Genomic DNA, 14,204 nt, shown 5'->3' with positions numbered 1-14,204 from the left:
CCCAGTAACTTAAAAGCCTGAAAACAAAACAACCCAAAAAAATTCCCATTTCATTTTTTTGACCTTTAACTATTACTAAACAGCCAAGTTGAAATTAAAATTACTTGTAGTACTATTGGACTTGGTACAGGGACATAGAGTAAAAAATATAAATAAAATAAAAAAGTCAAGCTATTGCAACAATAGAATTTATTGAATCCGATACAAGTAAAGGGTAGATACCACAGTTCATGAACCGATTATGGTCGTGTCTGGATAAACAAATGCAAACATCTTTTATCAGCAAACAAAAGAAGTGCAATTATAATCTCTTCTGTTTAATAACAATCTATGAACAATGGATACAAGAAATATATCAATGCATTTGCAGCTTTTAACACAAAGTGAATCCATAGTTTCAAAGTGCTTCTGCAACACTACCCATGAAGAAGAATGCAAAGTAGGTGGAGTGGGGGGAGTACAGCGGCAGGTTGGGTCAAAGCTACCCTACATCTGACGTGTGTGGAAGAGGGTGATGGCGTGCATGTGCGTGGCCGGGCTTCGAGTGTGCATCCGAATGGGGCGGCGGGTGAGAGTGCGTCTCGCTCACGGTGTCAAGTAATGATGGGGGGTCCAGGCTGTTGTTTGCCGGATACAGCTGCATCATGGCCCCCTCTTGGGCGCCTTCCTTGCCGCAGGACTGGCAGCTACAGTGGAAGATCCTCTCCACTAGCTTGTCCACGTGAGGAGTCTCTTCATTCCCTGGGCACTCAAGAGTCACCTGTGCAGACATAAACGCGTTCCTGGTTTAATTTTCAATTATGGAACTATAAAGTGCCCTTAAAACGTGTGAGTGAATTCACTGTTGCCGTGTGTGTGTGTGTGTGTGTGTGTGTGTGTGTGTTTTATACCCCCCCCAAAAAAACTTATTGAGATGGGAAGGAAAATAAACAAGTGAAATGATGTGTTTGCACAAGTTCACGCACCCTCTAAGAACTCTATAAATGAAAATAATAATAACTGGGATGTGTCATGGTTCAGAATTACAACATTTAAACTCATGTTAAATGAGAGTCAGCATGCATCGGCTACTATTTGAAGTGCCTCTGAAGAACCCCAAATGCATTTCAGATGTTCTAGTAGGCTTTTCCTGATATTTCCTGCGCAGCTTTCTCACCGAAACTGTTCATAATTGCCTCCACCATGAGTAGGGCCCGGCCCGAGTTCCATCTGAAGAAAGCACTTTTGTTTTAAAATCCAATTGAGCTATAGATGTTTTATGTCACAACAATGCAGGGAACGTTTTGAAAAAAGGGAAAAGTCCACCGATTGTTTTTACTCTGTGTTCATTTTGACATTCACAGCATATTTTTTGAGAACATTTTAATGGAAGCCCACAATTGACCACCTTTTGGTACATTCCAATTCGGAACATCCCACTTTATGAATTCCCAGTGAATCTCGGCGTTACACAAGCCCAACTGGCGCACCAGACCTCACACAACGTCCCCCTCACTGTTTGCATTGTGCATCAAAAATGATTACTCAGCACTTTCATCAAAATCTAGTACGAGGGCCAAAGCAACTGTGAGTGGTATCCTCTTTCAAGGGATCTGCTTTTGTTATTTCCAGCTCAAGTTAAAGTCATCCAACAATAATCATAACCACAAAGACAAACCATCCATTTGACGATAATTAAAAGTGAGGTGAGTTGGACTCTCTCGCTCTCTCTCTCTCTCTCTCTCTCTCTCTCTCTCTCTCTCTCTCTCTCTCTCTCTCTCACACACACACACACGCACACACGCACACGCACACACATTCAGTACACCCAATATGAGGAGCAAAGCGATTATTCTATCAGGTAACGGCTGTTCTCGGTACGAATTGAAATATTTTCCTCTGCAACGAGAGGTGACCTCACCTGAGATCCCACCCGTCTAGTCTACAAAGCAGCCTTCCAAAGTGCTTACTCCAAAGTCTTTGTTGTCGCAAGAGCAGATTCCTGTCTTGGTGGTACAATGAACTGTCGACAAGCGTAGAACGCGGATTAACATTTTCAATAAGCATGGGAATGAATGTGCCGTGTTTGTTTGGATTTTGTTGAGTACTGAACACACTCGTCTGGAAGCTGTGTGTTCGGGTGCGAGGGCCCAAAGTCAGCTTGCTACATGAGCTAACAAACAGGCAATAATTCTTACCACTTCCCACTGAGTCTGGGCAGGCATGCAGGAGTCACAGTGCACCAGAGACTCCGTTGACTGTGGGAACGTGTTGGGAACGCTGTAGCTGAAACACTGGCCCAGGCAAGCTCTGCAAGGAAGACATAGACCATTATCGCCCGTCGCATTCGGATGCACGCATCCAAGTGGGACAGGAAAAAAAAAACCCTCAGTAAAATCACATCATATCACTCAACATGATGATGCGCACACAAAAAGTAGATTCCTGTAATTCTAACGTCAGCCATCAAGTGGAATTGTTCCACCAGTTTGGAGCTGAATAAATGAGAGATGAATAAAATCACATTATTTTGTGTGATTTTTTTTTAATTGACCAATTAAGGGAAATTCATGAATGGATTCACCTTTCAGCACATTGGGTGGGAATCCCCGCTTTTCGTTGTAGTTTTACAAATTGTGGACAAAGGTAATGAGATCGAGTCACCGATGTGGTGGTGCACACGCCCGACTTGTGCGCGGGCAGCGTGGGATCGGTTTCCACTCAGTGACGGTGTGTATGTGAGGGTGAATGGTCGTTTGTGTCTATATGTGCCCTGCGACTGACTGGCGAACAGTACAGGGTTCGGTTTGCCTTCTGCGTGAAGTCAGCTGGAATAGGCTCCAGCAACTGCCCGCGACCCTGTTCAAAAGAAGTGTTATTGAAAATGAATGGATGCATAGACAGATCGAAGGAGGCCTATCTTCTAGGAGCTTCTGCATATCTTTTGTTATGACTTCATTTTGGACTGTATACTGCACATAGAAGCCAGAGCTGCATCGCACTCCATGATCCACCTTGTGCGAGTCTTTTTTCTTTTTTTTCATTTGCCACTGAAATACAATAAAGGCAAAATGGCAGAAACTCTTTTCTGAAGTATTACAGCAGTGCCGGCGTAGTACAATCTGTCCCTTTTGAAATTCATTCCCAGTCAAATGTTTCAAAATATTATATGCAAAGCCACTCTACAGATACAATTTCGATTCAGTTGCAACATTTTTATAATGACACACAAATGGTATTTGTCAGACAGTTCTGAGAACATGAACATTTTCCTGGTATGTAGCCTATACCTAAAAAGGAGTTGGTGCCCCACCACTTTTATACAATGTCACAGCATGTGGTAAATGGCTAACATATTACAAATGACTCTTCAATCGGATTTTCCTGGCTTCTACTAGAACCTGTTTCACAAGGGGAATCAGAGAAACAATAAAAAACAGTGTGTTTGCAATATACAGCAACGTACAAAACCATTAAATGAGAAAAATGAACATGAAGGGGGAGGTTTGTTCTTGCTCTTGTTGTTTGTTTTCCTTAAGACACTTTTGGAAAATTATCGACCTCCGCTTGTAGTTTTAAAGCGTTTATCAGATAGAAGCAAGGAAGGACACAGAGGAGGGAGGGGTCTCATTCTGACCTGTTTTGAATTGAGCGAGGTTGACATCCAGTGTGCCCGACTATCTGCGTGATGTTCTTGGCCTCGCACCAGGCACTCTTGTCAGGGAACAGCGCCAGGCGGTTGATGTGTGCTGGCGGTGCCGCGGCATACAATGCAAACAGGGCGCAGCAAATGGGAATGGTCCGCCACATGACTGCACCTAAAGCGGCACAACGCGGTAGTGTGTCACCAACAAACACCAACCTCTTGTGCTCTGAAGTTATTCTCCACAAAAACAAACCTGCCGATAACTTTCCGAAGCTCCCTGGCCTTGTTTGTGATGTACAACAACTGACACAGGCATGCTCTGCAATGATGTAAATCACCAGCTGCAGTGAGAACATTAGGGTGGACTCGACTCCCATTGTCCCGCAAAAAGTCCAATAGTTGGAAGAAGGAAAGCCTCACCTCCCTTAAAAATGCCTCAGCCTGTCAAGTATTTTATAAGCTACGGTTTTAACACGTTTCTCCTGCTGCACTCTCTTTGGGCCTCCCCAATGAGGCAGACACAAGCAAACCCAATACAAACATGCATAGAATACAAATACATTGTTGACTTGAAGGGGTTTTCAAACCAACATACTAAAAAAAGATCATGTTTTTCACTATAACAGTGACATGCTGTATATTGGGTGTGTAAACTAATGAGGAAAAAACACAACAGACATGACTTTAGCTCAAACATGAAGAGAAAAGATATTTGCTAAGTAAGATGTGTGCTTGCTTAATGTACAGTGAAACCTATTTCGAGCATTCTCCTCTGACAATAATCAACCCCCGCCACCCCCATTCCGTGAAATTTAAAAAAAAAATTAAACATTTTGGGGCCCCAGCCCGAAGTTTGAAAAACTATATTTGACAGTGATTTCTGAAGCTGAACACAATACGCTCACCAACAATAGTTGACTTCTGATTTCAGGCCAAATTTTCCCAAAAGAAATAATATCAAGTAAAGGGAGATCCACAATGCACATTGATGTGTAATAGCATAATGGAGAAAAATGAGACAGAGGTTTTATTCTTAAAAAAGTATATTTCGTTTATTTTTGTAACCAACTGTAACATTGTGCACAGCTATGAATATAAATTCCGAATATATCATAGACCACATAGCATAATAGCCTAAATAATTTTTCAATATTTTTGGAAGACAAATTTTTTGGGGGGGGGGGGGGCATTTTTAATTGAGATTGTAACATTAACTTCAACCTGATGGGTGAACAAATGACAGAAAGAAGATTAATTCTTTCAGAAAAATAGGACCTAAAGTAAAAAAGTTAGAAAAGATTGAATGCAACTTGAAAGTTAAATACAATTGAAGTACACTTACCAAATGTACTGTACTTGGATTTTAAAAATACAACTGCTGGAATGAATAAAGCCTTATTTTACAGTCACAAACACTCAACTTGATTTTAGGGCGTATTTAAATTAGAAATTGACTGAGGAAACACACTCGGTTGAGAAATAGAAACTGAACACTCAGTATACTTTTAGTTAGAAAGCTTCTTTGGTTATTTTTATGCTAGTTATTAGTCGTTATGCATTCCGCAACATGCCAGTTGGATTAGCATCCGATTGGTGAAATAAATTGATCAGTTTATTGCACGGCCAGATTATTTTCTGAAAATTTGTTTCTGGTTCTTTAGTTAGTATCTCACATATATTGCTTATAGTGGCTTTTGAAGTGAAAAAAGGGCAAATTTAAAGAAAATAAAAAAAATAAATTAAAAAAATCGACCCAAGCTTTTCAATGCCGAATGGCCTGAAGTCTCACGAGATTTATTGACACGTCACGTGGGATTTTAACTCCAAATTATGCATGACTTTCGGTTCGTTCGACTTTTGAGGTTCTACCGTCGTTTCACAGCACACAGTTTCTCCAAATATAGTCATATCATAAAATCTAATTTTGAGGTTAAATTTTGTTTCGATTATTTTTTAAAGTACATTTATAAATTACGTCATGTTGTTTTTGCTGGCGTCGAACGAATGTATGTCACCGAACACGGAATGAAATAAATGAATAATTAATAAACATCAGCTCCCGGTGATGACATTACATTGCTAATATCAAAACATAACAGAACACTGAGCTCACCGGAGCTGCACGTCAACGCCGACTCCCAGGAATAAAAACAACAACAACAATATGTTTTGGTTGTTGTTTAAAGCAAATGAGGAGCGTGTCCTACTCTCTGGTGGTAATGTACATCCGAGTCTGCTATGTCATTTCAGGAGTCACATCATCCAGCAGCAGCGAGAGCGCCAGCGGCGTGTCCGGGGTCCGAGGAGGGAAGGAGGCTGAGAAGATGGGCCGTGCGCTACTATCTCATGTCAGGCTCCATCAGCCCAGAGCGTCCCTCCCCTTCCTCCCCTTCTTTCTCTCTTTCCTCCTCCTTCAGCCCGAGTCAAGTCCCACGTTAAAGGGCGCTGAAAAGCTCTTTCCAAGCTGTGGTTGTTAAAAAAAAAGAAAGAAAAAATGCTCGCAGGCAGGCAGACGGAGAGGTCCTGCTGTGAGGGGGCTTGAATGTCCAGTTTGAAAAAAGTTCTCTGAAAGTTAAAGGCGAGGCGAGGAAGATCAAGTGGCGATCCGGCCAGATAACTCGGATTAGTAACGCTTAGCAACACGTGATGTACACGGAACGTGTTTTATACACACCACCACTTGCATTTTCAATCATAGCCAAAATAATTAAAAAACATGCAAACTAGATGGGCTCACCGGACGATTTATTGGGTACACTTCCACAATCTAGCCGCATTCAAAACAATTGAATAAAAATGTAACACGAAAATACTCTCTGAGCTATGTAAATTAATTTATCCGTAATAAATATAAAAATGAGTCAGGAAGCAAGGGCGTACATATGGTGGAGGAAGTGTGAGTGTGTGTGTGTGTGGGGGGGGGCGCATCCACATCAACAAAAATATTCCATATGACAGAAGGGACAATCATCCTGGCAGAAGGTGGGCATATAGCTTCAGTAAGTTTCAAAAGCTTTCGTCCGTTGACAAAAAATGGTAAACACGGAGAGTTAAAGGGCTTCAAGTTGATTGGAGCCCCTAGTCTAAAAATTGCATTTTTTTTCTTGTGGGGGCAGCACTTCATCACAGTGAATGCAGCCGACGCTTTCACCGAGTCTAGTATGTGCTGCTTATTAGAAGCGAATATTGTTAGCTATTGCTAATAACACTTGGGAACATAATTATTGAGTTGACTCACACAGCTTTGGGTGCCGTAATCCAAAATTCATATTTTTCTGAAACTAAATAAATGTTGCAAGCTTTGAAAACTAACAAACCGGCATTTTGAAAAACCCAGCGTAAAACGAAATTGAATTTAGAGTGGTATGCTTCTGGTCAGAAGATTAAGAGAAAAGTTAGTTTTCTCTTGGTAGATATTGATATTACTGACCCATTGGGAGCTGCACACACCTCTCATCAAACTGTCTCAGTTGTGACTGCCCAAACAAGTTACCATGATATAGATGGGTCCAATCACAATAAAATGGTAAGTCTGACCACAGCTAATCGGTGGAATTTTAAGTGGTAAGGTGTGGAGAAAAATAAAATAAAAACTTTATGTGCTTATAAAAAAATAACTGGCTGCAGTTTTGTGAATCAGCATGCCAATGTGTGTTTTAATTATCATAAACATCTAATTAAACAGATTTTTAAAAATTCCTCAGCGTAATCTGTGGATCAATGGAGACTGACTAGACAAACATCTAGCAATGTGCAAAGAAAGGAAAGTGAAGATTCACGTACTTGAGATAAAAAGCAAACCTGGTTTTCCACATTCGACTCACCTGTCACCGTAAGTTCCTGCACTGCACAGGTGGATAGCCTGGCTGGAGTCCATGAGCGGCCTTATCCGTTTAATTAGCAAAGACATATTTCAATGAAGAGGGGATGAGCGGTCGGCTCAATATCTGACACGCTTTCGGCATAGCACAGCAGTTGAAGTCAACGACCTCTGAAAGCGCCATTCCTTTATATGTTGGAATGTGGGGTCTTCAAATGTGAAAAGCATGATGAAGAAGGGGAAACAAACATTTCGTCAAGCACCCGTTTTCTTCTATGAGAAAGTGTTGGACTCACCTGTTAGCAATAAGAACCGCGCTGCAGTCCAGAAAAGGCCTTCTTCTACATTCCGCAGATTCTGCTGCAGCAGGGGGCTAAACGTCAACTGACGTCCACACTAACGTTTGCTCTTCGTCTTCTCCCTCTTCAATCGGACAAGCATGCAAACGCAGGAGTGGTCTGAGCACATGCACTCAATCTTGATGAGAAGCGGGACACACTGCCAGTGATTACACAAACCACATTGACCTCATGATCAGAATCAGAATCAGAATCAGAATCATCTTTATTGGCCAAGTATGTAGAACACACAAGGAATTTGTCTCCGGTATAACACGCTGCACTAGTATCATCGTAAACAACAAAATCATTTAACCATTTTAGAGTATACCAGTAGTTTTGTAGTACCATTTTGTGGTGCAAGAAGAGTGACTATGTCAGTGACTGTTTAAGGAGTTAATGGCTAGAGGGAAGAAGCTGTTTAAGTGTCTACTGGATTTGGTGTGCATGGATCTGTAGCGTCTGCCTGAGGGGAGTGGCTGAAAAAGGTGGTGGGCAGGGTGCGGGGGATCCAGGAGGATTTTCCGCGCCCTTGTCTTGATTCTTGCAGTGTGCAAGTCCTCAAGAGTGGGTAGGGCGGTGCCAACGATTTTTTCCGCCGTCCTAACTGTCCGTTGAAGTCGGATTTTGTCCTTTTTTGTGGCGGCCCCAAACCAAACCGTGATGGAAGAACACAGGATTGATTCGATGACTGCCGTGTAGAACTGTCGTAGCACCTCCTGTGGCAGGCCATGCTTCCTCAGCAGCCTCAGGAAGTACATCCGCTGCCGGGCCCTTTTCAGGATAGAGATGGTGTTGACTTCCCACTTCATGTCCTGGGAGACTGTGATTCCCAGGAACTTGAAGGTCTCGACGGTTGACACAGGGCAGTTGGATAGTGTGAGGGGCAACTGAGGAGAAGAATGTTTCCTGAAGTCCACGATCATCTCTACAGTCTTGAGCGTGTTCAGCCCGAGGTTGTGTCGGCCGCACCAGAGCTCCAGCTGCTCCACTTGTTGGCGGTACGCAGACTCGTCGCCGTCTTTGATGAGACCGATGACCGTGGTGTCGTCTGCGAACTTTATGAGTTTGACAGCTGGATCTGTTGAGGTGCAATCGTTTGTGTAGAGAGAGAAGAGCAGTGGCGAGAGGACACATCCCTGTGGGGCTCCAGTGCTGGTGGTGCGTATTGATGATGTTGTTGCTCCCAGTCTCACCTGTTGTGTCCGTCCCGTCAGGAAGCTGAGGATCCACTGGCAGATCGCAGGGGACACACCGAGGTGGAGTAGTTTGGGGGTGAGGAGTTCCGGGATGATGGTGTTGAACGCAGAGCTGAAATCCACAAACAGAATCCTTGCGTAGGTCCCTGTGCTGTCGAGGTGCTTGAGGATGTAGTGCAGACCTATGTTGACTGCGTCTTCCACAGACCTGTTTGCCCGGTAGGCAAACTGGAGAGGGTCTAGCAGGGGTCCAGTGACGTTCTTTAGGTGGTTCAGCACAAGGCGTTCAAAGGACTTCATGACCACAGACGTCAGGGCGACAGGCCTATAGTCGTTCAGTTCCGATGTTGCCGATTTCTTGGGAACTGGGATGATGGTAGACTGTTTGAAGCAGGATGGGACCTCACACAGCTCCAGGGATCTGTTGAAGATCTGTGTGAAGACCGGAGCCAGCTGGTCAGCGCAGACTTTCAGGCAGGAGGGGGACACTTTGTCGGGCCCCGGAGCTTTCTTGATCTTTTGCTGCTTGAAGAGCCGTCTCACGTCCTGTTCGTGGATCTGTAGTGGAGAAAAAGAGGGTGGGGGGGTAGGTAGAGTGGTTTCTGGTAGAGGTGGGTGTGAGTGGGAAATGGGGGTGTCCTTTTCAAATCGGCAGAAAAACATGTTTAGTTCATTAGCAAGACCCGTATTGTTCACTGTTTGGGGGGGTGGCATTCTATAGTTAGTGATTGCTTTCAGGCCCTTCCATACAGATGCAGAGTCGTTAGCAGAGAACTGTTTTTTCAGCCTCTCTGCATAGCTTCTCTTTGCGATGTTAATTTCCTTCGTCAATTGGTTTCGGGCATGTTTGTACAGTGCCCGATCTCCACTTCTAAATGCGGCCTCTTTCTCTTTCCTGAGTTGCCTGAGTTTGGGAGTAAACCATGGCTTGTTATTGTTGAACGAACGGAAGGACTTCGTTGGTACACACATGTCCTCACAGAAACTGATGTATGATGTTACAGTGTCTGTGTATTCATCCAGTGTGCCCGTTGAAGTTTCAAAGACGCCCCAATCAGTGCAGTCTAAGCATTCTTGTAGGGCTAGCTTTGCTTCATCTGTCCATTTTTTCACAGTCTTAACAACCGGTTTAACACATTTGAGTTTCTGTCTGTATGTAGGTATTAAGTGGATTAAATTGTGGTCAGAAAGACCCAATGCTGCACGGGCGACCGATCGGTATGCATTTTTGATTGTTGTATAGCAGTGGTCTAGAATGTTGCCTTCTCTGGTGAAACAGTCGATGTGCTGCTTATATCTGGGAAGTTCACGGTTAAGATGTGCTCTATTAAAATCGCCCAAAATGATCAGGGGTGACTCTGGGTATTTTAGCTCGAGTTTGTTTACTTGTTCGGCTAGCGTTTGTATCGCCGTGTTAGCATTAGCTTGTGGCGCAATGTAAACACCGACTAGTAAAAAGGAGGTGAACTCACGTGGCGAGTAGAATGGCTTGCAGTTTAAAGACAGCGACTCCAGGTCCAGGCTGCAGTGTGCGTCGAGCTTTGTGACATCAGTGCACCATTCTTCGTTGATATAGAAGCAAATCCCACCACCTTTCGATTTCCCTGATAGCTCCATGTCGCGGTCGGCTCGCAGAAGGCGGAAGCCGGGTAGATGTAGCGCGGGATCTGGATGGCGGTCACTGAGCCAGGTTTCAGTGAAGCAGAGCGCAGCAGAACGTGCAAATGTTTTGTTGGTCTTTGTGAGGAGAAGAAGTTCATCCATCTTGTTTGGCAGAGATCGTAGATTAGCAAGATGGATCGATGGGAGCGGGGTTCGAAATCCACGCTGCCGGAGCTTGACGAGCACGCCGGCTCGCTTCCCCCTCCTCCGGCGGCGTTTCCATGCTCCGTACAGCGCAGCCGCTCCGCTCGCGATTAGCTCCGAAAAACCTTGTGGATTTTCGTGTGCTGGTGAAAAAAGACCGAGCGTAGACTCCCCAATGCGCAGCAACTTTTCCCTCGTGTAAGTAAGCCGCTCAGGGTCGCCAAAAACAAACGAAAATGACAAAAACAGGGATAATACTAGGGAGCGTGTGACCGAGGCTGCCATCGCTGTCGGCGCCTGATGATGGGTTGGCAAGTGGCATACAGACGATACCCTTTCTACACAGAAACTTCAAGCATATGTGAAGAATTGGGACACGGCTCAAGATGTAATTAATCAATTACGAGTTATCTTATGGAGACCGTTTGGACAATGTTGTCGCTCCTGCCTTTGTAGGAACACCCCTGAACGACCGATGGTAGCAAAGAGGAAAAGCATAACGATACCATAGAACTGGAAATGGGAAGGATCTGGCTGCTCAGTACATTAAGAATAGAGATGTTGTTGTTGTTTACCAAGCACTTTCAAGCACTTTCTATCCAATGAATACTGGCGTTATGATTGTAACAGCTTCGGCTTGGAAAAAATAAATTCACTTTCCTTAGTGTATTTCTGAAAGGAAAATAGTGTTGAAATGACTTGGAAGTTAACCAACAACTTGAGGGATTACACTGTAGTCTTATTTAAGTTGTGAACAGCGCAGGGGAAACATTGTATATTAAAAAAAAAAAGTTACATTCATTTGGATTGTATGTCCTTTTATCCATAACCGTAAATATACTGCGACTCACCCCTCCTTGCGTTCCCCCTAGTGAGCGATTTTTTTTTCCCCTTATTATTTCATGATATTCCTCCGAAACTCTTTCTCCGCCCACTCTCCAACCGGGCTGCAGATGCTGAACCTGGCCTTCATTCCGAAACAGCAGGAGGTCAAGTCTCAGAGCTCATTAACACACCATATTACCTCCCACACCCAAACTGCATTTCATTGGTGTAAAAACACACACACACACACACGCTTACATACAAAGAGATGCAGGAGAATCCTCTTTAGTCACTTTATTAAATATACATCGAGTGGCCTAAGCAGGGCGACGGTGGACATAAGTGGTGGAGCCACATTAGGAGAGCAACACGAAACACATGCTTATGTGGTGAATCCGCCCGCATCCTCCTTAATCCTTCACTGCTGGTCCTGAGAGGAAACAGAAATCGTGTAGCCTGAGGTGTGCATGTGAGAAGAGCCCTCAACACAAACACCTCCTCACACCGTACGCTCACCTATACGACGACCTGAAGTCATTCTGGCAGTTGGAGTAGCCCAAACCCAAACCTGCACCAAACGAGACAGGCCATGTGCGTCCTGCGGGGGGAGAACAACACCAGTCATTCATCACCCAAATGAGGAGAGCCTGGTTCTCTTTACGCTGATGACTTACGTTTCAAGAGAAGGACAGAGAAGACGATCCCCACGCCCAGGCCAGTTACTGCGAAAAGAGAAGAAAAATCAACGGCATAAACAACTCAGCTGCAAGGGCTCAACTCAAGCACCGAGGTGTCGTGATTATGTTCGATCGAGTCATAAAGTGTACAGGATACAGAAGAGACGTTCGAAAAAGATTGACCGGATTGGAAATTATTCACCTTTCTGAAAAGTTCGGGAACATTTTTTTCTTTTTCTAAGAAGCATAATGTTGTTTAACCAGCACAACATCAATAACCTTTTTTCATTCATTCATTCATCTTCCTATCCGCTTGATCCTCATTAGGGTCGCGGGGGGTGCTGGAGCCTATCCCAGCTGTCTTCGGGCAGTAGGCAGGGGACACCCTGAATCGGTTGCCAGCCAATCGCAGGGCACACAGAAACGAACAACCACTCACACTCACACTCACACCTAGGGACAATTTGGAGTGTTCAATCAGCCTGCTACGCATGTTTTTGGAATGTGGGAGGAAATCAGAGCACCCGGAGAAAACCCACGCAGGCCCGGGGAGAACATGCAAACTCCACACAGGGAGGCCGGAGCTGGAATCGAACCCGATACCTCTGCACTGTGAAGCCCACGTGCTAACCACTGGACTACCGGGCCGCCCTCAATAACCTTTTTTTCCGACTTATTTTTTTCATTGTCATGAAACATCTCCAAATGTTATTTTCTTTGGTGTACCAGCGCAAAAGTTAGGTGCACGCAAAATTTCCACTGCATCACATGCAACACCACCTCAGTGCCCGTCTTTTTCGCTAAAGTGACGATTGATTAACTGACAATTTGGTCATCGTAAAGTTCTTTATTTGAACCACAATTCCAGGTCACATATTAAAGCGTATTGGTGCTTGAAGTGCTCTGTGTCAGCTTGCGTGGCAGCTTGATGGAACACTCTAAACTGTCCCGAGGTACGATTGTGCGCACGAATGGCTGTTTGTCTTACATGTGCCGTGCGATCGGCTGGCAACCGGTTCAGGGTTCCCCCCCTCCCCCACCTACTACACGAAGACAGATGGGATGGGCTCCAGCACCCCCCCGCGACCCTCGTGAGGACAGAGAGGATCGGAAAATGGATGGATGAAATTTTAAAAATGTACCGGGTAAGCATAACCGACTTTGTCTCTGTTCACATCAATTACACGTAGGCAAATATTAAACATTTTGGTACACAGGTATAGAGAGTCACTAATACCTTACTCTCCAACCGGTCGCACCTGTGCAACGTCTTTTTTTTTTTTTGAGGGGGGGCTACCATTGACAAATGAGGTTGCTCGGGCACCCAAGTTGGTTTTTGTCGAGAGCCCTGTCTCTAATGAAAACACAAACGGCAAGATGTTGTTCGTGAGGAACAGGAAGGCAACATTGTGAGCACAAAACACTGAAAAAGGTGTCAAAGGAGTATGTGGGAGTTGAAGCAGAGGCCAGAAGGCTGAACATGAAAGTGAGGGAATAGAGCGCTGAGGTGTAGCCATGAAAACCAGTGGCAGCCCAGCTAGCACAGAAAACGTACCAAAAAAAAAAAAAAGAGCCATTTTGGCCCATCTCGACTCTTAATTGGATTCAGAGAGCTATGCGGCATGAGCGATGTTCTTCAACCAGAACCCTTAGACTGTTTTTGATTACACAGCTCTACAAAAGTCAAACAAGAAAAGCTCATCTTCATTATCAGTCCAGATCAACATAACCATATGCATCCTTTTCATACAAATATTTTGCTCAACTTAAGGCTCCGTGTTTGCTACGACCTTGCGCTCGCTTTGCTCTTTTGCCAAGCGCTGATTTTCATATAAATGCTTGTTGGAAAATATGAGAGCAAATCAACATGTCCCTTTGAATCAGCTTGTCTTCGTCTGGCTATAATGAAAAGAT

The 14,204-nt window shown here is 44.3% G+C and overlaps 1 protein-coding gene across 1 annotated transcript; it reads right to left on the bottom strand.

Moving 5' to 3' along the window:
- Positions 1–172: 172 nt before the first annotated feature.
- On the bottom strand, positions 173–6,180 carry nbl1 (NBL1, DAN family BMP antagonist). The gene is made up of 4 exons (XM_052076713.1): positions 5,739–6,180; positions 3,617–3,797; positions 2,178–2,289; positions 173–760 (listed from the first exon to the last, which is right to left on the bottom strand). Exons 2-4 carry the CDS (start codon positions 3,787–3,789, stop codon positions 482–484), a joined length of 564 nt encoding a protein of 187 aa, XP_051932673.1. The 5' UTR covers positions 3,790–3,797; positions 5,739–6,180; the 3' UTR covers positions 173–481.
- Positions 6,181–14,204: the final 8,024 nt, after the last annotated feature.

The sequence above is a fragment of the Hippocampus zosterae genome, chromosome 9 (assembly GCF_025434085.1).
Source record: "Hippocampus zosterae strain Florida chromosome 9, ASM2543408v3, whole genome shotgun sequence".
Lineage (NCBI taxonomy): Eukaryota > Metazoa > Chordata > Actinopteri > Syngnathiformes > Syngnathidae > Hippocampus > Hippocampus zosterae.
Note: the sequence above shows the minus strand (reverse complement) of the source record. Positions and strands in the feature narration are given on the sequence as shown.